The sequence below is a fragment of the Rissa tridactyla genome, chromosome 1 (assembly GCF_028500815.1).
Source record: "Rissa tridactyla isolate bRisTri1 chromosome 1, bRisTri1.patW.cur.20221130, whole genome shotgun sequence".
Lineage (NCBI taxonomy): Eukaryota > Metazoa > Chordata > Aves > Charadriiformes > Laridae > Rissa > Rissa tridactyla.
The window spans coordinates 5,645,866-5,671,524 of record NC_071466.1 but is presented as its reverse complement, the minus strand read 5'-3'; the positions used below and the strand labels follow the sequence as shown (position 1 = coordinate 5,671,524).

The following is a 25,659-nucleotide window of genomic DNA, read 5'->3' as shown; positions in this document are numbered from 1 at the left end:
CAACTGCATGGGTAACACACAAATATGTGGGTTTAGCCTGCTCTCCTTCCCCGAGTCTCTTTTTTTTTAAAAAAATTCTTTTTCTTTGTAATCTTGGGAACTGTCTATTCTAGCCAAACTGGACTCTTACAATGGGTCTATTATTATGGTAGCTGAACACTTCCATGTAACCATTCAAATCATACGGGAAATTATGCACTAAAAGGAGCGTTTCAAAGAGGCTAGACTTGAAAATGAAGATGAAACTAAGGAAGAGGGAGGGGAAAGGGTTCTCAACAGCAGGATGAATTTGCAGACCATCCTTCTAGATGCCCTTCATTCAGTTATCTACCTTTTTCCTATTTGATATCAGAAGTGTGCTGTCTTCATGGTACTTATGAGCAGGGGCTTGCTAACAGTCATACAAAAAAGAAGTAAAAAAACTTCCATTTCTGGGTTTTTCAATGCAACCTGTCTTCTCTCAGCTTAAAAACTCTTTGGGGCAGGGATGGTCTTGAACAGTTCTGAGGCTATTTTTAAAGCTTAGTGAGGCCAATTTCAACAATAGAAATCGAGCAGTCCATTAATTACAGAACCGTTTTCTGAGCAAGCTGTCATTAGTCATTGCCAGTTGTCATTCTACATCAGACATTTCAAACAAGCTCAAAAAAGACACCGCAGCACAGGAAGTAGGTGAAAAGCCGCAAAAAAAGAGGCTCTGGTGGAACTTTCACACTTCCAAGGTTTTCAAAGCCAAGCAAAATTCTCTGACATGCAGCCTAAATCCCCGGTCCCAACTACAGTTAAGGAGAACCAGGTGTCCAAATTACTGAGCTGATTTAGACCAACTCAGCAGAAACTCTGTCTGACTTTTGACGTGGTAGAGTGAGCTTATTCAAACTCTAACGCGTTTGCGTCTAGTAAGAAGCGTTTGCGTGAGATCTAATATTCTCTGTTCTGGCCATTTTATTTGGACAATAATTCTCTTGGGGTATTAAATTGTGTCAATCCTGCATGGCTCAGAGAATACCGAATGAAGTCAGCAGCACAATATTCATAATACACTTACTCGTAAAACGTTGTCCAACCATTTTCATTGCTTTTGGTGGCGAGGAGACCGGAGTTGCCGTGGTACGTCATCATGGCCACTTCATGTCCCTGTGTTGTTACGCTCTTGAGTGCGCTGTTGGTACCAATTGTCACCCAGTAGACTTGGCCATCGGGGACCACCAGCCAGAGGGGCATCCCTGTGGAATCTCTTCGGATATTGACTAAGTTGCCATTATTATCAGTGATCAGGGTTATATCTCCATCTCCGGAATAAGTAAAATTGTAAAGATAATCTCCAGTGGTAAGGCTCTGAGTATAAAGGTGCTTACCACTGGTGTCAAACAAGTAGAGTTCCTGGTCTATGGGTGAGGATAGCTCATATAGATTTTGTGTGTTGAGGAATGGCTTGTTTTTCCGAATGAAGCGGATTCGGATATTTCCAAGATCAGCAACATACAGCTCCCCATCTGCACACACCGCAAGGGAGGATGGCGCATTGAGTTTGGCATCCTTGGCATAGCCATCATCCCCCGAGAAGCAGTCACAGTTAGCATCGTTCTTGCAGTCACAGCTGCTTGGCGCACCAGCAACGAGGGAAATCTCTCCATTGGTGGTGACCTGCCTGATGCGGTTGATCTTTTTCTCATCCGTCTCGGCAATATACAAGACCCCATTATGCGAGACGGCCAGGGCAGTAGCAGACTCCAGGGTGGCATGGATTGCCACCTTGCTAAGGAGAAAGTGATCCATGCCTGGCACCTGGCAATGCATGGGCCTCCCCGCCACGATGCGTACTTGGTGGTTCTCAGATATCTGTAACACAACATTATTGTCGAGCACATAGAGTGAATTATCCATCGGATTGACTGCCAGATCCGTGGGCCATTCTAGACGAACCTTAATGGTAAAACAACACAAGGAAATTATTATAGCAAGACCTTTATTCACTGCATGATTGCTGTAAATCAATTGCAACGAGGATGTTTCAATGTAGATTAAAGGGAGAAAGGGTAAAAGAAACACAGCTAATTATTACTGATTGATATGGTGGCCATAGAGGACACAACTCTGGTGTGAGTGAGGGGGCTTAGATCCCCGTCACGTGAGGGGGGACACACATGGACACCCACGCTCTGCATCGTAGCAGTGTTGGGAGCCAAGGTGATAGGCAGAGGTAGACCCTCCTCAGCTTTTGCTCTGCTCCATGGTTCTCTCTGCTTCTCCACCTCGGTGTGAGGTGTCAGGGGCTGTGGGAAGGGGCATCAATGCCCAGGGAATGCAGCAGTAAACACGAAGACCCAAAGATTCAAGTGGGATTTGCCGTCTCCAAACCATGCTACGCTCTTTGAATCGATAGGGCCTGGGCCTGATTCCAGGGACTGGGAATTTTGTTGTGTGAAGTGCTGTGAAATCAGTCAAAGAAAACAATAATCCTTTCACTAAAGGATTTTCCAGACAAGTGGCCCAGCTCCTCTGGGTAAATTACGAGGAAGGTTAGACACAAAACTGGCAGATGTGTCAGCATGTGTATATGTCTAAGTTATAACCACCTATTTTCTGCTTGAGGCTGCAAAAATGCAAAATAGGAATTCATGAGAAATTCAGGCAATTTCAGTTCATGGAATAAAATACTCGTGTCTTCACAGTGGTTTTCACGCATTTTTTTTAGTATAATGGAAGAAAGGACTTAAATAATAGTGACACATCACAGCTCTATACTGATAATTCATACACACAAATAATCTGAAAAAGTGACTGGTAACACCATAAGTGACTGAACATGAGGAGGTCTCTATTTTTTATTTTTTTTTTGTGTGTGTATGGTTGGACTCGATGATCTCAAAGGTCCTTTCCAACCATGAAGATTCTATGATTCTATGATTTCTAGCTCTACTTGTGCAATACATTGTCTTTTCAAGCGAGTCTACTCTTTTAGTTGCCAAACCTAAAAAACGTTTGCCAACAGAATTGAGGGTAATTTGATTTTTTTAATAAGGAACTGTAAGGTGTGCACTTTTTTGGTTATTATAGTTTACTTCATGTTTATATAGGAAAAAAAAAGTCAACGTTGTGCTGATGGGAACCAACCCATGCTTAAATGTTTTCCTAATGGTGTATCTTCCCCATAGTAGAGGTGTGAAGGGTGACTGGAAATGAACAGCTGTGAAGAATGCTCTTGGTCACCTCCAGCCAGGCTTTTAAATAAATTTTAAACTACTTGGAAAGAATAGCTATTCTGGTTGGATATTCCCTTTCAGTCAGCCAGGCAACTCTAAGCTAGAGCAGATGGACTTGATATCTAGCAGTTAGATGAGAAACTCTGTGCCACTCTCCCTGCACCCGTGTGGTTTTTTATTCTGTACCCAAATGCATGATGTGCTGTGACTGAGAGCTCTGGGATTTGGGCACACTCAAGGCTGTGCAATTCCAGGATCTCCCTGTTTCTTTGTTTCAAACCGTCCTCTTCCACCATCCATCGTCTCAGTTGCTGCTGCTTCTCATCTGCTAAGTTTGGTGGCTAAGTTTGGGGGGGTATTTTGCATCTATAAGGTGGCAACCCTATTGGGAGGAGGAGGCTCAAGTCCAGCAAACCATCTCTCACTTTAGTTTTATTTAAAACCAAGAAGAGACCAGGAAAGCTCTAGAGGCACACAGGAGATTCCTGTTTTTAAAGCCTGTAGTTGAACACCTCTGTCACAGCCACGCTTCACTTTTGATGCTTCTATTCATATTTAAATCCCTTTTTGACTTTTTTTTTTAAAGAACCAGATACAAGGTATTTAGTTTATTGTGCCTTCTAATGGCTGGGCTTGTGAAACTGAATTTTCATGGCTAAGCAGTATGCTGAGCTCTGCCTAGTCCTGTTCTCTGCAAAATTTCATTCCTTTTCTCAGCTCCTGGCCTATTTTAACCCTTCCTGTAGTAAAACATTATAGTCTGTGGTTTTCTCTTTAATAATGCATGCTTCCATCCCTTCCAGTGGTCTTTAAGCTCTGCAGCCTTGAGTTAGCATCAAGAGCAGAGTTTATTCTGAACTGACAAGGGAATTTTCAATTTCTTAAAAACCATTCCTCGTCAACATCGGTAGCTAAATATTTCATGTCCTCATGTCCCAGGGAGCCTCAGGGACCTGACAGAAAAGGCCCTTCTAGCCACTGTAAATGATGAAAAGCTACTTCCAAGGCTGGTGTTTGGATTTTTTGCTTGTTTTGGATTGTTTTGCCTTTTTTTTTTGAAATTAAACTTGTCTTCAGTACGTTTGTCCAGAACAGTAGTGGTTAATCTGCCCATCACAGTACAGGTTAATCTAAAAACGGCTCCTGTCATTTTATGAAGGGAAAGAGTCTTCAGCTGATACACTTTAGCTCATCTCAGAAGTGTTTAAACATGACATTGGTACGCATATAACCCACATAACCTGCAAGAAAATAATTTTTAAAGCCTGAATTCACAATGGTCTTGTTGTAATTGCCCCTGAAATTCAGATAAAGAAAGAACTATGCCTGTAAGATGAGAAACATACTACAAGACGGCCTTTAACCAGCAAAATTTGCTTCTATAGAAGGCAGGAGAGCTTTTAAACTCATAATTTCAGCTTTTTCACAAATTGAGGACAGTGGGAACCAGTTGCAAAGAAGCAAGAACAATCTTTTCAAATCAGAGGGAAAAACAAGAAGAACAGATTCCATATGGGAGCACGGAAATTATCTAGGTAGTTACAAAAAGGAAACCCCATTGACATCTATTGTGGCTGAATAACAGTACTTAGCCCTCCAGCTATGAACTATATTTTCACAGGGGAAGGGCAACATTCTTGCAGCCAGGCAAACAACAAGTGGCACAAAGGTTTCAAAGGACACCATCTCTAAACTGGCACAATTTGACAGGTTGGCCAGTGCCCCACAAAATTGAGTGCTGGGCTGCAACAGATTTCTCTTCTGCGCCATCCAGAAGCAAAGCAATCATCAGATTGAGATTTCTTTTTCTCTTTTTTTTTCTTTTCTTTTTCCCTCTCTCCACCTTTAAGCAGCAGGACTTAAAAGCCCAGCATGACGGTAGCTGCAACCAATTTGCAATCTGATGCAATTCAAGATTCGTGTTTTCCTGCTGTTGCTAATTTTGGCACCACAGCCTCCAATCAGTATTTCCTAGATGTTAATTTGATTCAGGTCTAAAACTGTGTTGGGCCAAATTAGGATGGGGGGAAGCAAAGGAAAAAAATACACTTTTATCTAAGCTGTTATAACAGGGCATGCCATATAGCCCTACTAAAAAGAGTACTGCTGTCTGGTCTTTTTCGTTTAAAACAACTGATTTTTTGAGAAATGAGCCTAACAAAACCTGCCTTCCCAGGAATCTGTGTCTCCCAGCTGATCAGGAGCTCTGAAAGAAGTCTCTTCTGTGGCTGGGACATCTTGAACATCTCTCTCCCCAGAGGTCTCCAAGTTAGGTCAGTTTTGTCTTTCCTTCAGTCTTTATAGGATCTTTCTTTTTGACCCAGTCATTTTCATACCACAAAGTATGTAGAGATTTAATTCTCCTTGAGGCCTTACCTCTTTATCAAACCTGGGGAGGCACACGGACATGCAGATAGGGTGCAGGCATAGGCTTCCATTCTGTAGAAACCCAACCAAAACATTGTCTTACCTGAGAAATGTCCATGACAGAGTCACAGCTGAGAGGCCGAGCAGACGTCAAATCATTGGAACCCAACACAGTTGAGATGATCCCATTCTGATCAATCCGCCTGATCATAGTGCCATCCACAAAGTAAATCAGCCCAAACTTGTCCACGGTGATGCCTGGGGAGGGAAAAAGCAAGACAGTCAGAAAGGAACGGCAACCTGACAATTTTGAGATGAATAGAAGATGATGTCTGGTTTGATGCTCATACAAGAGTAAGACTGCTGGTTTGGTTGGGAGCAATATATTTCACGTCAGTCAAAAGGGATGAGATGAGACTGGACATGTGGGAGTCCTGGTTATCAGGAGCTTTGAATTGGCACCATTCCATGGAAGGCACTTCCAACCGGCATACAAAAATCCCTGCTCGCTTCTGGAAAAGGGCATGGCATTCGGTGAACCACTGAAAGGAAAAGATTTTCTAATAACTACGTGTCTGGCATGTTCGGAAACATGGTGTTACTGCTCATGGTATGAATATTAAGCCATGCCCATGAAAATGTGACACTGTGAATCTTTCATAAATGGCAATGATAAAGGCTGCGTAAGATCCATCAGGTCAACCAAAGTCCAGATGGATAAATGTGGAAGGGTTTTTCCTAGGATCATCCTACTAATCTAGAGTATTTCACCTGTTTCTGAACTCTGCTAGGTGATTCCTTTCATTGTCCAAACGTCCTTTGTAGGCATACTCCTGTCGGTGGGTTTGAGGTCTGATGACAACAGTTAGAGAGTGCCGATTCCCGTTTCCTCACCTGCAGACATGTGCCATTTCACTTCCCCCTAAGCATCATTTCTCAAGTATTTGTTATGTTAGCATAACCTCCTTTAATCCTCTTTATCCCAGCCTAGCTATACTCTGCATCTTCCATCAGAGGATTTCATAGCGCTTTACACTTACTAATTAGACCTCACAGCAGTCTGTGAGTGTGATCATCCTAATTTTACATATCAGGAAAATAACAGATAAAGCAATTTTCACAAGGTCACGGAGAAAGTCCATGACTAAGGCAGGAATAAGACGTTAAGGGCCCCATTCACCTCTCTTTTATGCTAGTATAAATTAAAAATAACTCCACAGATACTAATAGAGTCATCCATCTCTTCTGCCCTACAGTGGCAGAATGCCTCTCAGCATAATATTTGAGTGTCTTAAAGACACTAAAACAATGTAAAGGAACAGCAAAAGAATGTAGTAGCCTGTAACACCATTTTCTATGCAAAATTCTACTTGGAATATACGAATATCGGGATCTTCCTGTTTGGTTTCTTTCACTAGCAGGGTAGCAATCACTTGGCAAAAAGCAGATATCTGCATTGTGCATCCAAGCAAGTATCTGGAGCTTTTCCAAACAGAGGAGAGAAATACCTTCTCCTAGGGTGCAGTTCATATCACCCTAAAGCAGATATCCATAAGAGATTACACGAGTCCTTCAAGAAACACCTTTTCCTCCCCATTGGCTATAAAAAGAGACTAGAGCAAGTATCTCCAAAGCAAACATTTATACTGTAGACATTAAGTTAGTGAGATGAATCCTCACTACAATGTTTTTTTGGCTGTCATCATGGTGACAGAAATGATGGAAAATCTCTTTCGGATAGAAAGCTTTGTGAATGTTTCCGAGAAGTGATCAGATCTTGTGTTTCGCTGTTTTACAGCCAGATCCCCTCGTTTGAAACATTTACCTTCAGTCTTCATCCACTGTGAGCTATGCTGTGAAGCACAGATGCAGCAGTTCACAGATCAGAAATTTTAGGCTTTCACGTAGCAGGGACTAATCCCCTGACTGCTTTGGCAATTAAAATCATGGCCTCTGGCCAGCACTGTAACTATTGCATGGGCTGGAAGCCACGGAGGTGGATGATATGTGGAAAAACATATGATATTTGGTCGTACAGAAATCCACAGAAGACAATCTGGCCTGCAAGTAACGGCAGCAAAACCTCAGGACTAAGTCATTGTTTGAGAGAAAGAACAAATTTCTCCGTTGAGCTGAGGTAAAGGAAGGGATTCAGGCAGGGCTGCAAACTGTTGATTCAAAGTTGATTAGGAGTCAGGGAACTGGTGTTTCAGCTCACTGAGCTGAATGGGAGCGGTGTATTTTTGCTAGGAGGTAAAAACAGCATTTTCCTCAGTCCTTCGCAGCATCTCCCTGTCTGAAGGGCATCATTTTGACCTGGATTGGGTATTCGACCATCGGAGCAGCGAGGTTTCAGAACAGCCTCTAGGGCAGCGAGGAAAAAAATTACTTGCTGCTTTTAAGATGAAGTTCATTAATTTTGGAGGGGATTATATGACAGGATTGCTGAGATAATGGATGACAGAACTAAATGACCCAAAAGACTGCTTCTAGTCCTACATTCCAGTACCTGTGTTTAATTCATGCCAAGACAGGACTGATCTTTGCGGGACCATGAAACAAGGACCTTGAAGAGGAGCGGTGGGTACCTGTTGCATATCTGAATGCTATGGGAGAAGACACAGCAGTGGTGGCCGTTTACTCTCGCTATACAATATAAACACATCAGTCGTATCTTAGCACTTTGTCAAAAGCTTGCAGAGGGATCGGGCGGCATAAGCATCAATCTCTCACTGGCACCCACGGCTTTCAGGAAGCTGTCTTTACCTGCCGTGAGATCTTGTCAGCATTTTGCCCCAGTTGGTGGCACAACGTTCAATGAGTCATCCAGGATACTGGCACATGTCCCCTGTCACTGGCATCTGCTGTTGAAGGTTACTGCTCCTCTAATTATTTTGCCCACCAAATGGCAAGTTCTTTAGTGTTTGTTGGTGTTTGCTTGACAGCCGGGGACACAATTGAGCTCTTTAAGCAATGTGGTTGGTAGACGTGCTTTTTCGGAAGAGGCACAATAGAAGGTTTAGTTGATTTTAATTGGCTTTTGTCAAACACAAGGGGCTCTTACCCATTCCTAGGTTCACAACGAGTATTTTTCAGGGCGCCTGTCCATTAGTCTGTGTGACAGGCCGAAAGCCAGTGAAGGGTGGCAGGCTGGATAATGTGATTTTAAATGAGGCAGAATGTTCTCTCTTAGCTAGTTCCATATGTATTGGATTGGATTTATCAGCAGTGTGTGGTGACAGTCGCTCACGGTGCTCCGTGCCGAGGTCTGATGTCTGGTCTGATTAACCAGTTACAGTAATAAGAACCTGTAGGTACTTTGGCTCTCGAGCCAGCTCTGATGAGTTGATAGAGCACAACTTTATTTTGCATTCCAGCTTAGACAAAGAGATCGCACACCCGAATAAGTTGAAGCAGGATAGCAAAGTTACCACTTATCATCCTGCTCCAGGGTAATGGCATGTGCATGTGTTCTTATCACAGAGCACTTTGCTTATCCCTCTTTCGCAGAGGCTAAGCAATCTCAATTGCCTGGCATTTCCTAGGATGTTCTGCAGGGGAACACAGTTTTCAGTCTGTCAAAGCCATAAATTCCCATTTGCACATGCCCCTCACAGAGCAACTGCTCCAATCCCTTCCTGCCTTTAGCCGATTGTCTTGGAATCAAACCTAATTACGAAAAGGAGCCCTGGTCTCCCACAAAGTGTCTTTGGATGGATGACTTCTGCGGAGAGGGAAAGAAGCATCTCACGGTTTCTTTGCAGCAGATCGCAGAGGTTAGATTGGACTTTGCTGTGTTTGCTTTCTGATGATGGCACAGTTCCGGCGCTGGGAGCTGGCTCCTGCAAATGGGCACAGAAATGGGTAATTCGCATGTTACGCATGTAAAGCCAAAGGCCTTGGCTTGCTTTGGCAGGAGGCTCCTCTCATGTTTCCATAGGAACATAAGGGAATTAAAGATTTTCCGCATACAGCTCGAAGTTCAATCTCACAGTTACTGAGAGAAAACATCTGCTGCCGCTACCCAGGTAGTGTTGCAGATCCAAGCTTTAAGCTCTGAGATATGAAATACATACGTTATGAAATCACGCTGGCACCTCTTGGATGGTCGGAGATCCCATAAGAAACAAGAACTTGCAGCACCACGTGCATCGCACCAGTGAGCTGTGCCAACAGAGAGCTGTGCCGCGATGACATTTGCTCGGAATGTCAGGACCTCGTAGTGTGAGGAGGTGACGGCACAACATTACGCTGCAAATAGCTACTGGGACACGGTGGGTTTATTCTAGAAGATGAACCACTAAAAGTGATTGCATTGCACACGTAGCTCTACTGAGGAAAAAAAAAGGGGGGGAGGAAACTCTTTTAAGTTTCCTTCCAAGTCATCTGAGGAGAGGCTGAGGGAGCTGGGCATGTTTAGCTTGGAGGAGAGGAGGCTGAGGGGAGACCTCATTGCCCTCCACAACTCCCTGAAAGGAGGTTGGAGAGAGGTGGCTGTTGGCCTCTTCTCCCAGGTGAATAATGACAGGACCAAAGGAAATGGTCTGAAGTTGCGGCAGGGGAGGTTTAGATTAGATATTATGAAGAATTACTTCACTGCAAGAGTGGTCAGGCACTGGAACAGCCTGCCCAGGGAGGGGGTTGAGTCACCGTCCCTAGAGGTGTTTAAGAAACGTCTAGATGTGGCACTTCAGGGCATGCTCTAGTGGCAGAGATTGTAGGTTGTTTGTTTGTGGGTTTTGGGGTTTGTTTTTTTTTTTTTTTTGGTGTGTATGGTTGGACTCGATGATCTCAAAGGTCCTTTCCAACCATGAAGATTCCATGATTCTATGATTCTAAGTGAAAAAAATAGGGGCTAAAGGAATCCAAATTTGGAGCTTTCTTGTCTGGCTGGATGCTGAATGAGTGAGTGATTCAAATGGCAGATGAAAATCAAAGTCAATAAGTACAGAGGAATTCACAGGAGAAGGTGTAAGTCTAACTACCCATATGCAATGACAAGCTGTAAAATAGCTCGCAGGAAAAAGATTTCGGAATTCCTGTGAAAAGTTTTCTGCAAAGATCAGCTTTGTCCTCAGCAGTGGTCAAGGAGGGAGGCAGAGACAGGAATGGATTAGGAAAGGCACAGAGAAAACAGAAAACAACTATCTGGCCTCAAAAAGACCACACTTCTGCAGCCCGTAGCTAAAAAATGTAGAAATTATGAGTTTATTAAGTGTTCAGGGAGGTTTCTGGATAAATTGATGGTGGCATCTAAGCACAGGTCCAGGTGCAACCTCTTCAGAAAGTGCCTTGAATGTCTATGACTAGAATTTGGTGTGTTAGCAGGGAAAGGCCATTCTGTCATTGCCCCTTTCCCTATGTGTCTTCTCTGGCCACAAAAAGAGACGTTATTTTGCTTGGTCAGCCTCTGGTCTTCCCTGAAATGGCCTTTACATTATTATTTGACAATAAAAATGTTAACAGATTGTCGAAGGGTGAGTTTCTTCTTTTAATTCTGTCAGACTCATGAATACTTATTGAACAACGGAGATTTTGTTTACACATTCAGCCGGCCAGAGTGAAGGAAGCAATCTGTCCCCAAATTAATTACTTCATTTTGCATTGTTTTTGTGGTGCTAAAGGAATGAGATGCCTCCTCCCCTCCATGTCCCTTCTTCCTATTGTGTCAGACTTGTCACTGCAGTCTCTCTTAATTGCAGGCTCCTTGGTAATTTCTGTGCCACAACATTTTCCCGAGGAGAACCACTGGTGAGTACTCAGATGAAAACAAATGGTCTGACAAGCTGGAGTTTTAATTTTTCTTTAGATTGCTTGTAGAAGGGGATCATTATTAGCAGATGATAATTAGAAAGTGGTAACACTTTAATTTGCAAGGATATATTGAAATTCATTAGCATCTGAAAGCTTTGCTGTGCTCTGTGGCAAATGAATTGGAAGAATCAGACTGGTTCCTAATAGCTATGATAAATACCCTGACCAACCAACTGCCACCACTGTTGCATCTGTTGATCCACCTGTCCTGTATTTTTTTAGCCTACCTTTATCAGAGAAGCCAAATACAGGGCAAGGGTGAAATTCCTGGGGTAGGTTTTATCCTCCTAATATCTTGTCTAAGCTGATCCTCTAAAGGGAGTTCTCTCTCCTTCAATGGAGAGAGACAAGAACTTCTATCCAGAAGGTATTTCAGATAAATTTATTGATAGGACAAGGACTAACGCTTTTGAACTGCAAGAAGGTAGATTTAGATTGGTTATGAGGAAGAATTCTTTTGTGACAAGGGTGGTGAGACCCTGGCCCAGGTTGCCCAGAGAAGCTGTGGCTGCCCCATCCCTGGAGGTGTTCAAAGCCAGGTTGGATGGGTCTTTGAGCAACCTGATCTAGTGAAAGATGTCCCTGCCCATGGCAGAGAGGTTGGACTAGATGATCTTTAAGGTCCCTTAAACAATCACATCTTTAAGGTCCCTTAAACAAACACAAACCATCCCATGGCTCTATGATTCTATGAAATTATCCATTCTGAACTCATGGGAGGTGAGCTGGGACCTCGCAGAAATGATCAAAAACCGTGGAGAAAAGGATGCTGCTCAAAAAGTGGAGAACCATTCTGAATGGTGTTAGCTGGGGCAGGGACCTCATCCTTCTGGCTATTGTCTCCAGGAGGAGATCAGCACTCCCAGAACATGGTTCAACCCACCCTGGACACATGCATAGAATGAACCACCTTCAACGTACCAGTTTCTTGCAACTGAGAAGAGAGCCAAAAAATCTACTTAGACCAGATGCTTGACTGATCCAAGAGGCTAAAGGTAGATGCAAAAATACACCTCGTGACTGATTCTCCAGCCTTTAAGAATTACTGTTTTTCATCTAGTAGGAGTGTATTGACTCAGTATTTTCCAGCAAGTTGCAATTATCAGCTAATTAAAACATCCTGAAAATGGAGGCGACACCTTTTTTCCTTACAATTTTCAAACAAGTGTGAAGATGTCCTTAAAATACAGAAATCCTACTTTGCATGAAGTAATTATCCTCGGTCAAAAAAACATATCTTTATCCTTAAAAAGTAGAGTCCTGTGAAGAGTGGTGATTCTTGAAGAACTGAACTTTCCCAGTCCTTCCCTGGCCAGCTGACATCTCTATAGTCACAGAATCGTTTTCTAATTTCCTCTGACCATTCACTTATGAGTCTTTATTCCCCTGCCAAGATAGGGAAGCAGAGGGTAACCTGAGGACTTCTGGTTACTTGTACCATAAATCATTTTTATTTTGAGCTATTATGAAATACAGTCTCATGAACGAAGAGCATTTGCTGGATTTTTCTGCTAGGATGAACTGCCGTGAAGGTATAAACAATGCTGACATTACATTGTCAGTGAGACTTTTCACTGTTCATCATTTATTGAGGTGAATGGGAAGTGAGTCACACCTGCCAAAGCTTTTGTCTCAACAGATTTTGCAAACTCAGGCTAGAACGAGATCAGGGAACGCTGTTTACGAACTTTCCATTGGCAGTGTGGGCTTTCTGGATTATTATTTTCTTGTTGCCATTTTGCTCCGTGTCATTTCCTCTTTCACCCTCAATTTACTTCTGTTTTGTGAAATTTCAGAGCTGTGAGGAATGAATGCATGCATTTTGCCGTTATATGATTGAGGTGGAAGAACGACCTCATGAGAGCTTGAATTGCCAGCAAGAAGGATTTCAGTGCTGAAAGCTTTGAACTCCAGAGCTCTGTTTCCCATAGCAAGGCAGAAACATAAGTCATCTAAACCTTGCAACATCCACCCATGTAGGGAAATGAATAATATTCCTCTTATCTTGTACAAGGGAGAACAGAGGTCCAATAAAAGTTGTAGGCTTTTTTTTTTTTTTTTTTTTGCATTGGTTGAACATCAAAGTGGTGCAGAAAATTGGATTACAGATTTCTGGATTCCCTGATCTCATGACTCATCGGCTGGACTGCCTGAATCTCTCTGCCCAAGTCACTTAATTTTCTTTTCGCTCAGCCCTCTCGTTTCGGTGAGACAATTTCTACACCGCAACCTGACCACTGGTAGCTGTTCCCTTTCTATATCTATGCCTTTGGCAATACTTTATCCCAATATAATGGTCACCGCATGGGACTCTGGAGTGCTTGGAAACAACACTGAGCCCCTTGAATGTTATGAGGGTAGCGGTTTGGCTTTCGGAGCTTTTTGCCAAAAAGCAAGTCTCCCAAGGTATATTTTTCTGCATCCTGCCAGGAAACAACTAGACCACACATAACAAAAAAAAAAAATCACAACTAGAGCTGACACAAAAGGTCGCTAAATCAGTTTGGGTTTCTTGGAATCAGTAACAGTAATATCATCTCTGTGTCAAGAAAAATAACTTCCTGAGAAGTCTAGCCAAGAAGAGAAACAGCAGCTCAGCTGTCTTCATCTTGCCTGCAATTTGTGAAATAACTCGTGAAAGGATCCCCAGGTTTTGCTGAGGGGTTGATTTACAAAGAGCTGGGATAGGCTTGGAAATTGCTGTGGTGAGGAAGGAGGGACCCACCACTCCCAGATGGAAGGAAAAAGGAAACCGGCAGCACATTGATGCCGAAGCCAAGAACTTATAAATAACTCCTTGCAATCCTAACAACTGGGCAAGACGACATACAACAGGCAAAAATGCCACATTTCTAAAAGCATTCCTGCATGGGTGTCCTTCTTGCCCTTCTTCACAAACACTGCAGAAGGCGCGTACACCGGCAGTATCTTCCACTTCATCTCTACCCCCTCCGTGTGGTTTTTTTTTTCCCGAGGAGCTGTGGACAGCTGGGAGGAGCGACATCCTCCATATGCAGAGCTTGTTACCTTGAGACTGCCAGACTGAAGTCTTGGCTGCACACAGGACTGCATATGTTTGGCTAAACCTGTTTCGAACAGTTTCGTTCACAGTCATGAAGGCTGTGTGGTGCTTTTATTCTCATTTGACTGCGCTTTTATCACATTAAGTAAGCTAATCAGGAGCCAGGTGAAGTCGTGCTGAATTAGGCCATTCCTGTATTGAATTAGTATCCATCCCCCTATAGGATTTAAGCTGGATGCCATGATGTATAATGTCAGTGTATAAACCTCAATTTACTTATCTCTGAGCTGTATGCTGGTTTTGTTGCTATTTTATATATATAGCAATGCTTACACAGCTTTTTGATCTTTTTAATGCCAAGAAAGCCTCAGTGCACTGAACGTTAAGTGAATCCAGTCCAGATTGGGAAGGACCAAACACAGTTAGTGGCTACGGAGGAGTAGTGCCTAAGTGGGTATAAAATTGATGGGTGGTTTTATTCTACTGCCCTTCGGTGTGCCCGTAACTACAGCCCTCTGGTCTGGCACTCCTCCCAGCCACCTCAATAAGAAGAACCAGGACTGGATGAGGGTGAGACAGACCCACTTATTTCCAGAGGCAAGCCTTCAGGATGTGTTTGTGGGCTGACTGGGGAGGGCTTGCAAAATCCGAAGGCATTTTGTGAATTGGAGAGGAGATCAGTCTCCAGCATGCCTAAACAAGCCCCTTTGAAAAAAGACCCCTTTAAAAAAGCCTGTGGAGAAGAAGCAGTCTCACCCCTGGGATTTGTAAGGGTAGCATCAGTGCCTTTGCCTCCATCGCCGCAGCGGGTATCATCGAACGGGAGGCACTGATCCCCGGTTCCAGCCAAGACCTCTGAATTCTTCACAATGTCCTTCACTGATGTGGTTGACTTGATTTTATAGATGCGTCGGCTGTTGGTGTCGGAGAGGTAGATGGAGCCGGTGATTGGATCTGTGGTCAAGTAATACTTATGAGCTGGGCTGTGGCTGAAAAACAAGGGTATGAAGTTATTATTTTTTTGGATGGTTTGTTTCCTTAAGTCAAGAGGCAATGCAAACACTTTAGAGGATAAAAATGCACAGGGCAGACAAACTGGGAAAGTGAAGCAGTGCTGTATTGGACAATGTTAGTACACGGTGCGTTACAGCACAGGATCCGGAGCTATATCTGTTCCCAATCGCTGTGCCTGGGGTGCTCTATGGCATGAAGAGCAGTTACCGAGGGAAAAGGCTCACTGGCCTGAGCCCAAATCACACCAGGAACTACGACAGTTTGAGTCCCGCTGCCTGAGTTCGCCTAATTTACTTAATATAGACATTATCCTGAAACTGGTGTTAGTGCCGTGCCAGAAAGTGAAGGGAAAGCATTGTACACCCAAAAGCAGACTCCCGAGTGTAAAGCACTTGAAGATACGCTCTTGAAGATCACGGCTTGTCTGGTGCTCTTGCTGATTCCAGCAAAGACCCTAGAGTCCTGTCCTGCCCTCATGGAGACTAGGGGAAGTCCTGCCACTGAATTCAGCCGGGTCTCAATGAAGAGAGAAACGAAACGATCCTTGGAGTGTCACATTTTGCCCCAAGTAAAACATGAACTAGGAGGAGGGCTGAGGATCCCGAATGTCAGTCCCCTGCTAAACCCCACTCACTCACTGCTTCCTTGAAAACCAGGAAGGGTGGCTGAGAAAATGGGGTGAGCAGACAGAAAGATAATGTTTTTAGCTCCATGACTACAACATTAAATGAGCCCAAGCCTGAAGAAATGAATAAACTAGCATCCACTTCACGGACAGCTTTCGATGGTACTGGCCAGAAAAAACAATATCAGATGAGTTTAGACACAATTTAAAAAATTGTCTTTCAAGGATTCTATCTATAGATATTAAACTTGTTAACTTCTTTATTAAGATTAAGTGTTTACTACTAGTGTGTATTGAGCTGCACCTCTTCTAAGCCTGAAACCAAGAGATTTAACTTGTAACACCTGCTGCCTTAACACAGGTCTCCTTCCTCCTAAGAAAGGCTAAGTAGTAATTAGGCCAAGTAGGAAAAAGCCTCTACTTTTCTCCAGAACACCTTCAAGCTGTCCAAACTCATCAGGTCCCAAGAATTCATAATAAACGTATAGGCCATAGTTCACGATTTTGCACTTAGTGGAATTGTTCCAGGAGAAGCTGGTTAGAAACTTGAGTGTCGATCACAGTTGACTCTATCCCTCATAATAAGAAATTTCCTCTCTCTTTAAATCTTTATGTTAGGAAAATTAACCCCTCTTCAGACACATAAAAACTCCTGAATTGTTCTCTGCTTAAAAAAGCTCTAAGTTGGTTCTTCATTCAAATTACTTAATACTTTTTTTGGAAAAAAAAAAGCCTTTCTGATTTATTCTGGAATATCCCTTGTGATTTATCCTATTAAAGTCTGAACAGATTTCATCTCCACAAATGACACTGATTCTTGCTAAATAAAATGCTCTGACCTTCAAGACAGCTCCAGCCTGACAGTTCAGTCTCCATCTGTATTCCTTTCCAATGACAGCAGGCTGGGAGGGCATTATTTCATTTACCTGCACGTCACTCACACTAAGCAAGTGGCTTCAACCCTGGTGGAAGAGGTTCCCTGTGGGAATCCATCATCCATTTTGATCAGGGCCTTGCATTTTCTGCTGACTGTCCAAACAAAGCCCAGCTGAATGTCAGTCAGCTTTTGAGCTGTTCATAATCTCTATTTTACATGGGAGGTGGACAAGAGGAGGACTTTTTTAATGGCACTTTGCAATTCTTTAACATCTTTGCCTGGAAAGCACTCATAGCTTTCAGAGTCTTACAGCAGGCCGTTTGCAGATGGGCAAAGGCAAATGACTTTCCCAAAGATGGAGAAAAATGGTGCCAGAACCGGAGGTTCCTGCTCCCCTTTCCCAGCACTATCATTGTGATTTATTTTCTGGATTTTGTAGCCTCACTCTGATGGATTTTATTTTTGATTACAACCTTCTGTGGAAGAGAGTGGTCTTAAAACTATATTCTAATCCCACCTCCTGTGTAGACTGGACACTGAAACCAATGCTGGTCTCTTTTAACCACAGACCAGAGAACCAGGTAAAAGCAAAACATTCACCCACCAGAAAAGCTGAATGGTACTTCCACCTAAATTTACTAAGTAAAAAAACCTGTCATACTAAGGTAACACTTTGAGTAGCTGCTGGTAACCCGAGTTTAGTTTTATTAATGATGTCCTAAATATAGATGCCGCAAAAAAGTAGGCATGAGTTCAAAGTGCAAAATCATTAAAAAATTAGCTCTGACTGGTTAAATTTTTAATCTTTTGCATAGCCTGATGCCACAGAGGCACACGTACCTTTACCACCAAACGTGCTTTGGAAGAGGTAGAGGTAGAAATTTATGTTGGTTAAACTTATGTTGGGGTTGGACTAGATGATCTCCGGAGGTCCCTTCCAACCCCTATCATTCTGTGATTCTGCGAATCTACCCGTGGTATGGTAATAATCTTGGGTCACTTAAAACCTGTTCTGGATTTCACCTGCTGAGATGATTGCAAAAGTCTCCTAAGACATCCAATTACTTTTCTAAACATAATGTTATTAATAGTATCGTCAACCCCAACACAAACTCCATCTTTTCTGCTGCATGGCTCTGTGTGAGTGATAGGAAGTGCTGGTTCGTTTTTATCGATTAGACTTTTTATTTTTATCAACATGGCTTATCGTGGTCTCTTACACACCGCGCCATGCAGAGGGCTTTTGTGGATGGAAGGGCCCCTGGGGTGGCTTAGGCGATGGAGTATTTAACCTGGACCGCTTCGGAGCAAGGATGGTAAAACACAAACTGCAAAAAAGCTTAAATTCGTTGGCCTCTGCCGACAGTTTTCACCGGGAAGGTGTCACGCTCTGCCCTTGCACGAATCACGTAGCATTATACACTGGAGCTTTTGTTTAACACTTTGAGATACTTCAGGAGGAGAGTTGCTAAATAAACATACATTAGTAATGTAAAAGTTCCCAAACTGCTTCCCTTCATCTGCGATAATGCATGAGCACTGGAGCCAGGAACACTGAGGCTTTGCTTTTTATTTAAAGCCACAATCAATAGGCAAATCCAAGTGGCAAATTGGACTGAACTGAACAGCAACTGAAATAAATCTGCCTGGGGCGAAGCAGAGAAGATTTTTTTTTTTCCCTTTCATCCTGTCTCATTGCTCAGTTAGATAATGAACCAAAACAAAAGACGGGACTTTTTACTATTCAGAGGACTTAATCAGTTACAGTATTTGTAGTCTTAGAATATTTATCCCCCATATTGACCTGCCACCACCAGAAAAGGGCTGCGGGTGAAAAGCTGACTTCCCATTCCGTGTGTTCCTTTTGCTATTAAGGATTTTTAGAAGAAACCCTGAGCGCTGCACTGATACTTAATTCCCTGAAGCAACCAACCAAAGTTGCAGGGATGGGGTGGGCTGGTCCCTAGCCAGGAACAGACACTTAAGTGGGTTTTAGTGGGCATGATGGTGTAGTCAATGGGGATAAGGACAGCTTCATAAGCATAAGTTCTGCAGGCCAAAGTGAAATGGAGGTGAGATGGCTTCCTTGTACACTTGTGATACAGTGACGCGCTGGGAAAGCACAGGGAAACCTTCAAAGTCCACAGTGACCCCAGATGTTTGAGGTAGCATATAGGCTCTCCCATACATCTGCCCTGTCCCTTTCCTTTCTTCGTTCTCATTATTCGGACAGGATAGCGCCAGCGCCTTCCGGAGAGCTCTGCAGATATGTTAAGAGATTCAAACTCCATTTTAAAGTGCTTATGCTTTACGTGACTCCTTACACACAGGCATGAGGAAGGAAAGTGATAAGAAGCTGGGCGAATAGGCAAATAAGTGGTGCTCATGTGGATTGCTTCAGACACTGAGGTGCTGGAGGTGTCCAGAGAAGGACAACGGAGATGGTGAGGGGTGTGGAGCACAAGTCTGGTGAGGAGCGGCTGAGGGAGCTGGGGGTGTTGAGCCTGGAGAAAAGGAGGCTGAGGGGAGACCTTCTCGCTCTCTGCAACTCCCTGAAAGGAGGGGGTAGCCAGGGGGGGTCGGTCTCCCAAATAACAAGTGATAGGACAAGAGGAAACAGCTTCAGGTTGCGCCATGGGAGGTTTAGGACAGATACTAGGAAAAATTTCTTCACTGAAAGGGTTATTAAGCATTGGAACAGGCTGCCCAGGGAAGTGGTGGAATCGCCATCCCTGGAGGTATTTAAAAGCCGGGCAGACGTGGTGCTGAGGGACGTGGGTTAGTGGTGGTTTTGGCAGTGTTAGGTTAATGGTTGGACTCGACCTTAAAGGTCGCTTCCAACTCTGATGATTCTATGATTCTATGTAGTACTATAATAGATGAACGAGCTTTAAGCAAAGGTTGATTATCCTCTTGGGCCCAGAGCCCATGTTTTGTAGGAGTCTGAGGAAGGAACCTCCTACTCCAGAGTAGGAAGCCAGACCCTAAGGAATAAAGATAAGAAAAGGGAGATGGTCCCTGGTTTCAGCGGGTTACCTACAATGCGTCAGTATGGCAGACTGCACCTTGTCATCGGATTCTGTTCAAAGCCAGGGGACTCATCTCACCAAGCTTCAGATGGTTGCAAGGTGGATCCTTACATCTGAACTGGCCGCCTTAACTCCCTTCATAGGCAGTGGAGAGAAACAGCATCTTTGGGGGTATGATTTGTCTGACTTATTTTCAACTTTTATCTTATAAGATGAACTGCATCTCAGTTTCTCAAACGCAAGGGCATCTACCATCTCCTCTAAAGGACAACTCCTGTTAATGGTAACAGCGTGGCTCTGGCTCCCACGGTGGTCAACAGACAGGAGCAGTCACAGCACCAAAGTTAGTTACCCATAACAGCCAATCTGAATAAATCCCTGGGGCTTCTTTGGATCTGATGTCTCTGTTTAAGGACATGAAACCACCTCCGTAAAACTTTCTGTGCTGGCTGCCCTCTTCCCCTCTTCCCCTTGCTGGCCACATGCTTTTGCTGGTGACTAAAGAACAACCGAATTCTTGCAGCCAAGCGTTTTTTGTTCGTCGGGTCTGTGTTTCCATGGCTCCATGCTAAGCACCCTGCAGCTCACAAACAGAGGATTTTATTATAGCTTGTGTGAGGTACTGGTCTTTTTTTTACCCTGGGTGACATTCAATAGATTAATACATAAGGAGGCCACACAGCGCAGTGAGCTGAATTTACACTTGGCCTTTTAGTGTTTTCAGTTTGTGTGCGATGCCCAAAGCTCTTCTAGTGTCACAGGCTGGATAATAAAACTTCACAGCAATGCCATAAGCCAACCCAGGGACTGCAAAGGACTTTTCATCTGGCAGTTTTCTAAGACACCTCTCTTTCCCACTACTTATAGATTTGTCTCTCTAAGGTATGAATGGAAAAAAGAAAGGAAGAATATATTCAAGTTTGGCCACTTTTTGCATATTTGCAAGAAAGAAGTGCCTCACTGCTGTCCACGCTGTCCTCTGTTCTTGCAGAGAAAAGATCATTAACTGCAAATTATTATTTCCGTGCCTGGAAAAAAGTCATTAGCTTCTATAAGCCCATCAAGACAAGGCCATACACAGACATACTGGAGTAAGCTCCTATTAATCTATTACCGAATGACAGATGGGTCTAAAATTGGGAGGGTCTAAAATCGGTGATGCTTTTTAGCTTAGCTGACATCCCCCATGTTGACACACAGCCATTTTGGCTGTTGCAGAGTTAGACCTTGGCTACCTACACTGTGCTGTAGAGCCAAGCCTCTTAGTTGGTAGCTCCAGAACCTCTGCTCACCACAGGCTACGTAGTAGGGAGGAATCTTTTCCCCTGAAGAGAGGAAGCTTCTGCATATGGATTGCAGCTTTTCCAAACCACTAAGATTCAGTCCTTTGCAACTGTTGCCTGCCAACGGTGTCAAGCTTAGGACCTTCTGGAACTCGAAGCACTGGAGATTTAGCTAAGACTACACCCACTCATTTCCCTGTGGCTCAGGAACGAAGAGGCTTCCTAACAAGAAGAATTATGGCAAATGCCACAGAACAGCTGCTAGCTCACATGGATGACTCCCTTAATGTAGTCACAGATGGGAGTAGTTGATCTGGAGCTCCTCACCTCCTTCCTCCCTCACTCGTCCCCTTTGGACTGCACTGCAGCAGGCATGTCTTGGCTTGCTTTCATTTCATTCCTTAGATTTTAGGAATTGCCTAAAGGCTGAAGCCCTGCCAACTCTGTAAGGCTCTGGTGGCATCTGCAGCATTCGTGGCCAGTCCATATATCTTCACTCAGTTATTGCCTTCATATATAAAAGCTCTTCTTGTAACAGGTATTCAGCTGCTGCCCTTCGCTGTCAAAGCAGGTGCACTTTAGTGGCTGCGTATTTCTCGGGCATTAACGATACAACCTGGCTGTTCTAAAGAGAAATGAGTTTTTCTATTGCCTTAAAATGATGTGAAAGAGGAGCTGGGGGGCTGGAACTCGGCCTGATGAAGACAGTCAGTGCAGAGGTCTCGTGTACCAACCTCCCAGCCCTGCTAATAGATGCTTTGGGCCAGTCCATTATGCCGTTGAAGCTCAGCCTTTCATTAATGTTCTGGCAATAAGACAAAAAAACAGTTTCTACTCTACTGCATTTCCAGGCATGCGGATAAAATGAACATTTCTGGTTTCGCACAGCCTCTATGAAGTCAAAGAAACAGTAAATAAAAAGCATGTAGCAGAAAAATCACCAATCCCAAATGCAAAAAAAATACCCAAACAAAAAAACCTATCCCAACTCCACAGTCTAAGCTTCTAATTTGGCGAGCAACTGGGGAGAAGGATGGGGAACTTGTCAGAGCCAGAGAAGTCCTTGCAAACACAGACAGTGACAGGAGGTTGACATCTTCCTGAATGCAACTGATTGGATCAAACCCACTGAAACTCCAGTCAACCCAAATGACAAATATTCTTAGTGACAAAGCTCCAATTTAGGAGTCTCTCTTTCATCTTGTTTTCTTGTCACTACTCTTTCTCTTTTTTATTGCATTTCCTGGCTAACGTTCTGAGTCACACTACCTCCTACCTGAGCCTGACATACTTTCACATAATGCGAAGGCTCTCTGTGAAGAGCTCAGCCTGAGTTACAAAAACTTACCTCCCTACATGGGCAATGCTGGGGTACGTCTGGCCCTTCGTTATGCCTCTTATGCTCCCCAAACTCAACAAGAAGACATTTCACCACATGAGAATTATTTTTCCATCATAGCTATTCCAGTGACCTGTATCCTGACGTTGTCCCCATTTTACTTTTTTTGGTAATTCCCACCCGTTTTTCCGTCCACCCTCCTCCTCTTGTTACCCTCCTTCTCGTGTCTATACTTCCCCTGTCTACAGCTATAATAGCTCACGCGGAAGTCTCTGCGACTCTGCTCCATGATTAATGGCTCCCAGTTCTGATGACTGATTGCCTCCGCCAGTTTTAATCACGCCGGCTTCATTTGCTATTGAATCATCTGGAAATGGCACTTGTGGCTCACTGTGTAACAACATGCAACAAGACAGGGAGCGGCATAAGAATTCTCCACTGGTTGGCTTACCTATGTCTGAAATCTTTATTTCTGACAGAAGACAGGAAAGCAGGGAATAGAAGAAAGAATGAGGTGTTAGCAGCTCAGTTCGATGCATTATTAGCAGATTGAAAACTTGACAGTAACTGTATCATACAATGCAATAATAAATAAAGACTTAGCTGGAATGACACTGATATATTTTGTATTAGATATTACTTGGCAGTGAGCTCACTTATGTACCGCTGCATATCACAAAGGAAGTGTGATCTCACCTGCTTGGAGTTATTCTCTTATGCAGGAGATAGGACCAGGCAGACTTTATCATTCAGAGCAGTACTGAGCTAAATATATATAGATGCAAATATCTTTACAGTCTTTTTCCGCTCTCAGGGAAAGCAATACCTTGTGATTTACAAAGGTAACTTAACAGTTGCACAGTTATGGGTGGCAGTTCATTGCCACAACCTCTTGAACTCCAGCCCAGAGGACTGAAATTATGCCGAGCTGGACATTTTTCATGGGTCTAGTTACATACTCAGCTGCAGTTATCTGCGACCCACAATGCATTTGCTTTTCTCTCTGCAATAGAACACTACGCTCAACCCCCTCCTCCCCAAAACAAAACCCCAAAAGCCAAATAGCAAGGGTGTTTATCTCCAAGGAGATGCTGATTTGAGAAGACACAAGCAAACTCCATTTAGTCCAAAAGCAACGGCTTTCCTCCATAGCTTTTAGTCAGCCGGCATCTGAACCCACTTACTTTATAGCACACCAGAGTGAAGAAATGTTTATTAGATCCAGTAACCTAAGTGTTTGCACAGATGAAGCAGCAATCGTTCCGGCAGATTTAACTCTGGAGTAAATTTAACCCTGTGGCTCTACACAAAAGCCAGCAAGGCTACTCTGTCAAGGCTTCCAATTTTCCCTTTTCCAATCAGGAAATACTCTGCAAAACCTCCATTGGGTCTGGTATTTACACTGACAATGAAACAGGGATCGGGTTTTCAAAATTGTACTTCTGGGAATGAGATATTAATCCCACTCAGTTGCAGTGGGATTTGGGCCCCAAATCACCTAGGCTCTTCTGGAAATCTCACCTTTGGTCGTTAAAATAACTTTCTGGCACTGGAAGAACATTACATTCTTTAACGTGGACCAGGTCTCAAGATTTATCCCAGCTTCCCACTTTACAAATGTGAGAGACGTTATCTCATGTAATAGAACAGCAAGAATCAGGTTCTTGCTTATTTACTCAAAAGGTCCCCCAGCCCTCTGAGATGTGACTGTAAATATCTCACCGTGGGCTTCCAAATTCAATGATTCCTCCTGATTTCCTTGTTGCCCTCTGAGCATGCCAAGATAGTTATTCTGTAAGTGCCAGCCTTGTTGTGGCTTTCTGGGTTACTTTTCTCATACACCATGATCTACAACAATGGTTCGTTGTGCTAAATAGGACCTTCAGCAAGGTCTAATGACTGTGGTGTGTTTGTAACAAGGGACTAACGGGATCTTGCACCAATTTTGCTGTAGATCAGCTCATTCATTTTTACCTGTGGCCTTGTGGGGCAAATAGGAATAGAAAGCAATGCTACAGGGGACCCTGCTCCTCTAGTAAGCTGTCTAGTAACCTTCCACATGGAGTCCTTGCAGAAATGGAGCCTTACTTTTGTCCTCAGGAGCCAGGACACTAAATCTGAGCAGAGTAGGGAGGTTCTTTCCGGAAGATTCTCACTTTCAAGTCCAGATCCTGAGAGGTAAATGGGAATGTGAACCTTCCTACCATGCTAACCTCATATTGACCTCTCAGGACTTTAGGTCAGGTCCTTCAAGCAGAGAAGCCTCATTCACAAACACTGCTTTAACTCTATTGACTTTCCTGGAGTGAGTCTCATGTGGTCGCAGACTTCAGAATCGGGCCCTGGTGCTTTGAAATGGGTAATTGTATTTGTTGTGGAAATTTTAGGTAGGAAAAATATCCCCAGTGAGGTCAATTCGAAATTTTGATTCAGTCACAATCTATGTCTTTTCCCCAGAACTTGTGACAAATCTATACTTTTCCCTCCCCTTCTTTGTTTTTAATGGATGTTTTTAATTCCTTCACAATCCTCCCTATTTCTCCTAATATATTTTTTTCCTTTGTTATTTGGGGTTACAGAAACACTTCACTTACTTTCAGATGATCCATCTACAAGTTCACCCTGACGCTGCTGTTCATTTGGGAACTGAGAGGGGTCGATAGGTTTGTCTCTAAAAAAACAACTACAAAAACCCAGTTTGTGACTCCCTAGGTGATCACCCTGTCTTAATTATGAATGATCATCTGTCCTGATTAACCTCTACATATCATCATCAGTGCTGTGTCCTTCCAAGTTTAGGTTATCTCAGAGGCTCATTATTAATTTTAAGAATTCCCACTGGTGCCTATCTACACCAAAAGGCAGGCCTCAACACAGTTTGATTTAGCAGCACAGAAACGTGTCAATATCTTTTGTGTGTGATTCAATTCTGGAAGAACTTGTTAGGCCTGTGTTTCTCTGGTGTAAATCAAAGTCAGCAGAGTTGCAGAGGAGGCAAATCTGGACGGCTTTTTTTTTTTTTCTGTTTTGCTGTGGGTTTTTTTTAAGAGTTGCTCATATTCCTTTTGGGTACATAGGATTTC

General features: G+C 43.4%; 1 protein-coding gene across 5 annotated transcripts in view; it reads right to left on the bottom strand.

The window, feature by feature from the left end:
• The window catches only part of TENM4 (teneurin transmembrane protein 4), a 625,745-nt gene that overhangs the window by 43,620 nt on the left and 556,466 nt on the right, over positions 1–25,659 (bottom strand). For 3 of the 5 annotated variants that reach the window (XM_054222439.1, XM_054222467.1, XM_054222449.1), the window contains 4 exons: positions 23,028–23,048; positions 15,166–15,398; positions 5,677–5,831; positions 1,049–1,926 (listed from right to left, as the gene is read on the bottom strand). In XM_054222439.1, the coding sequence (XP_054078414.1) occupies positions 1,049–1,926; positions 5,677–5,831; positions 15,166–15,398; positions 23,028–23,048 (1,287 nt within the window). The remainder of the gene's footprint in view (positions 1–1,048; positions 1,927–5,676; positions 5,832–15,165; positions 15,399–23,027; positions 23,049–25,659) is intronic. The other 2 variants (XM_054222458.1, XM_054222476.1) reach the window with 1 other exon arrangement.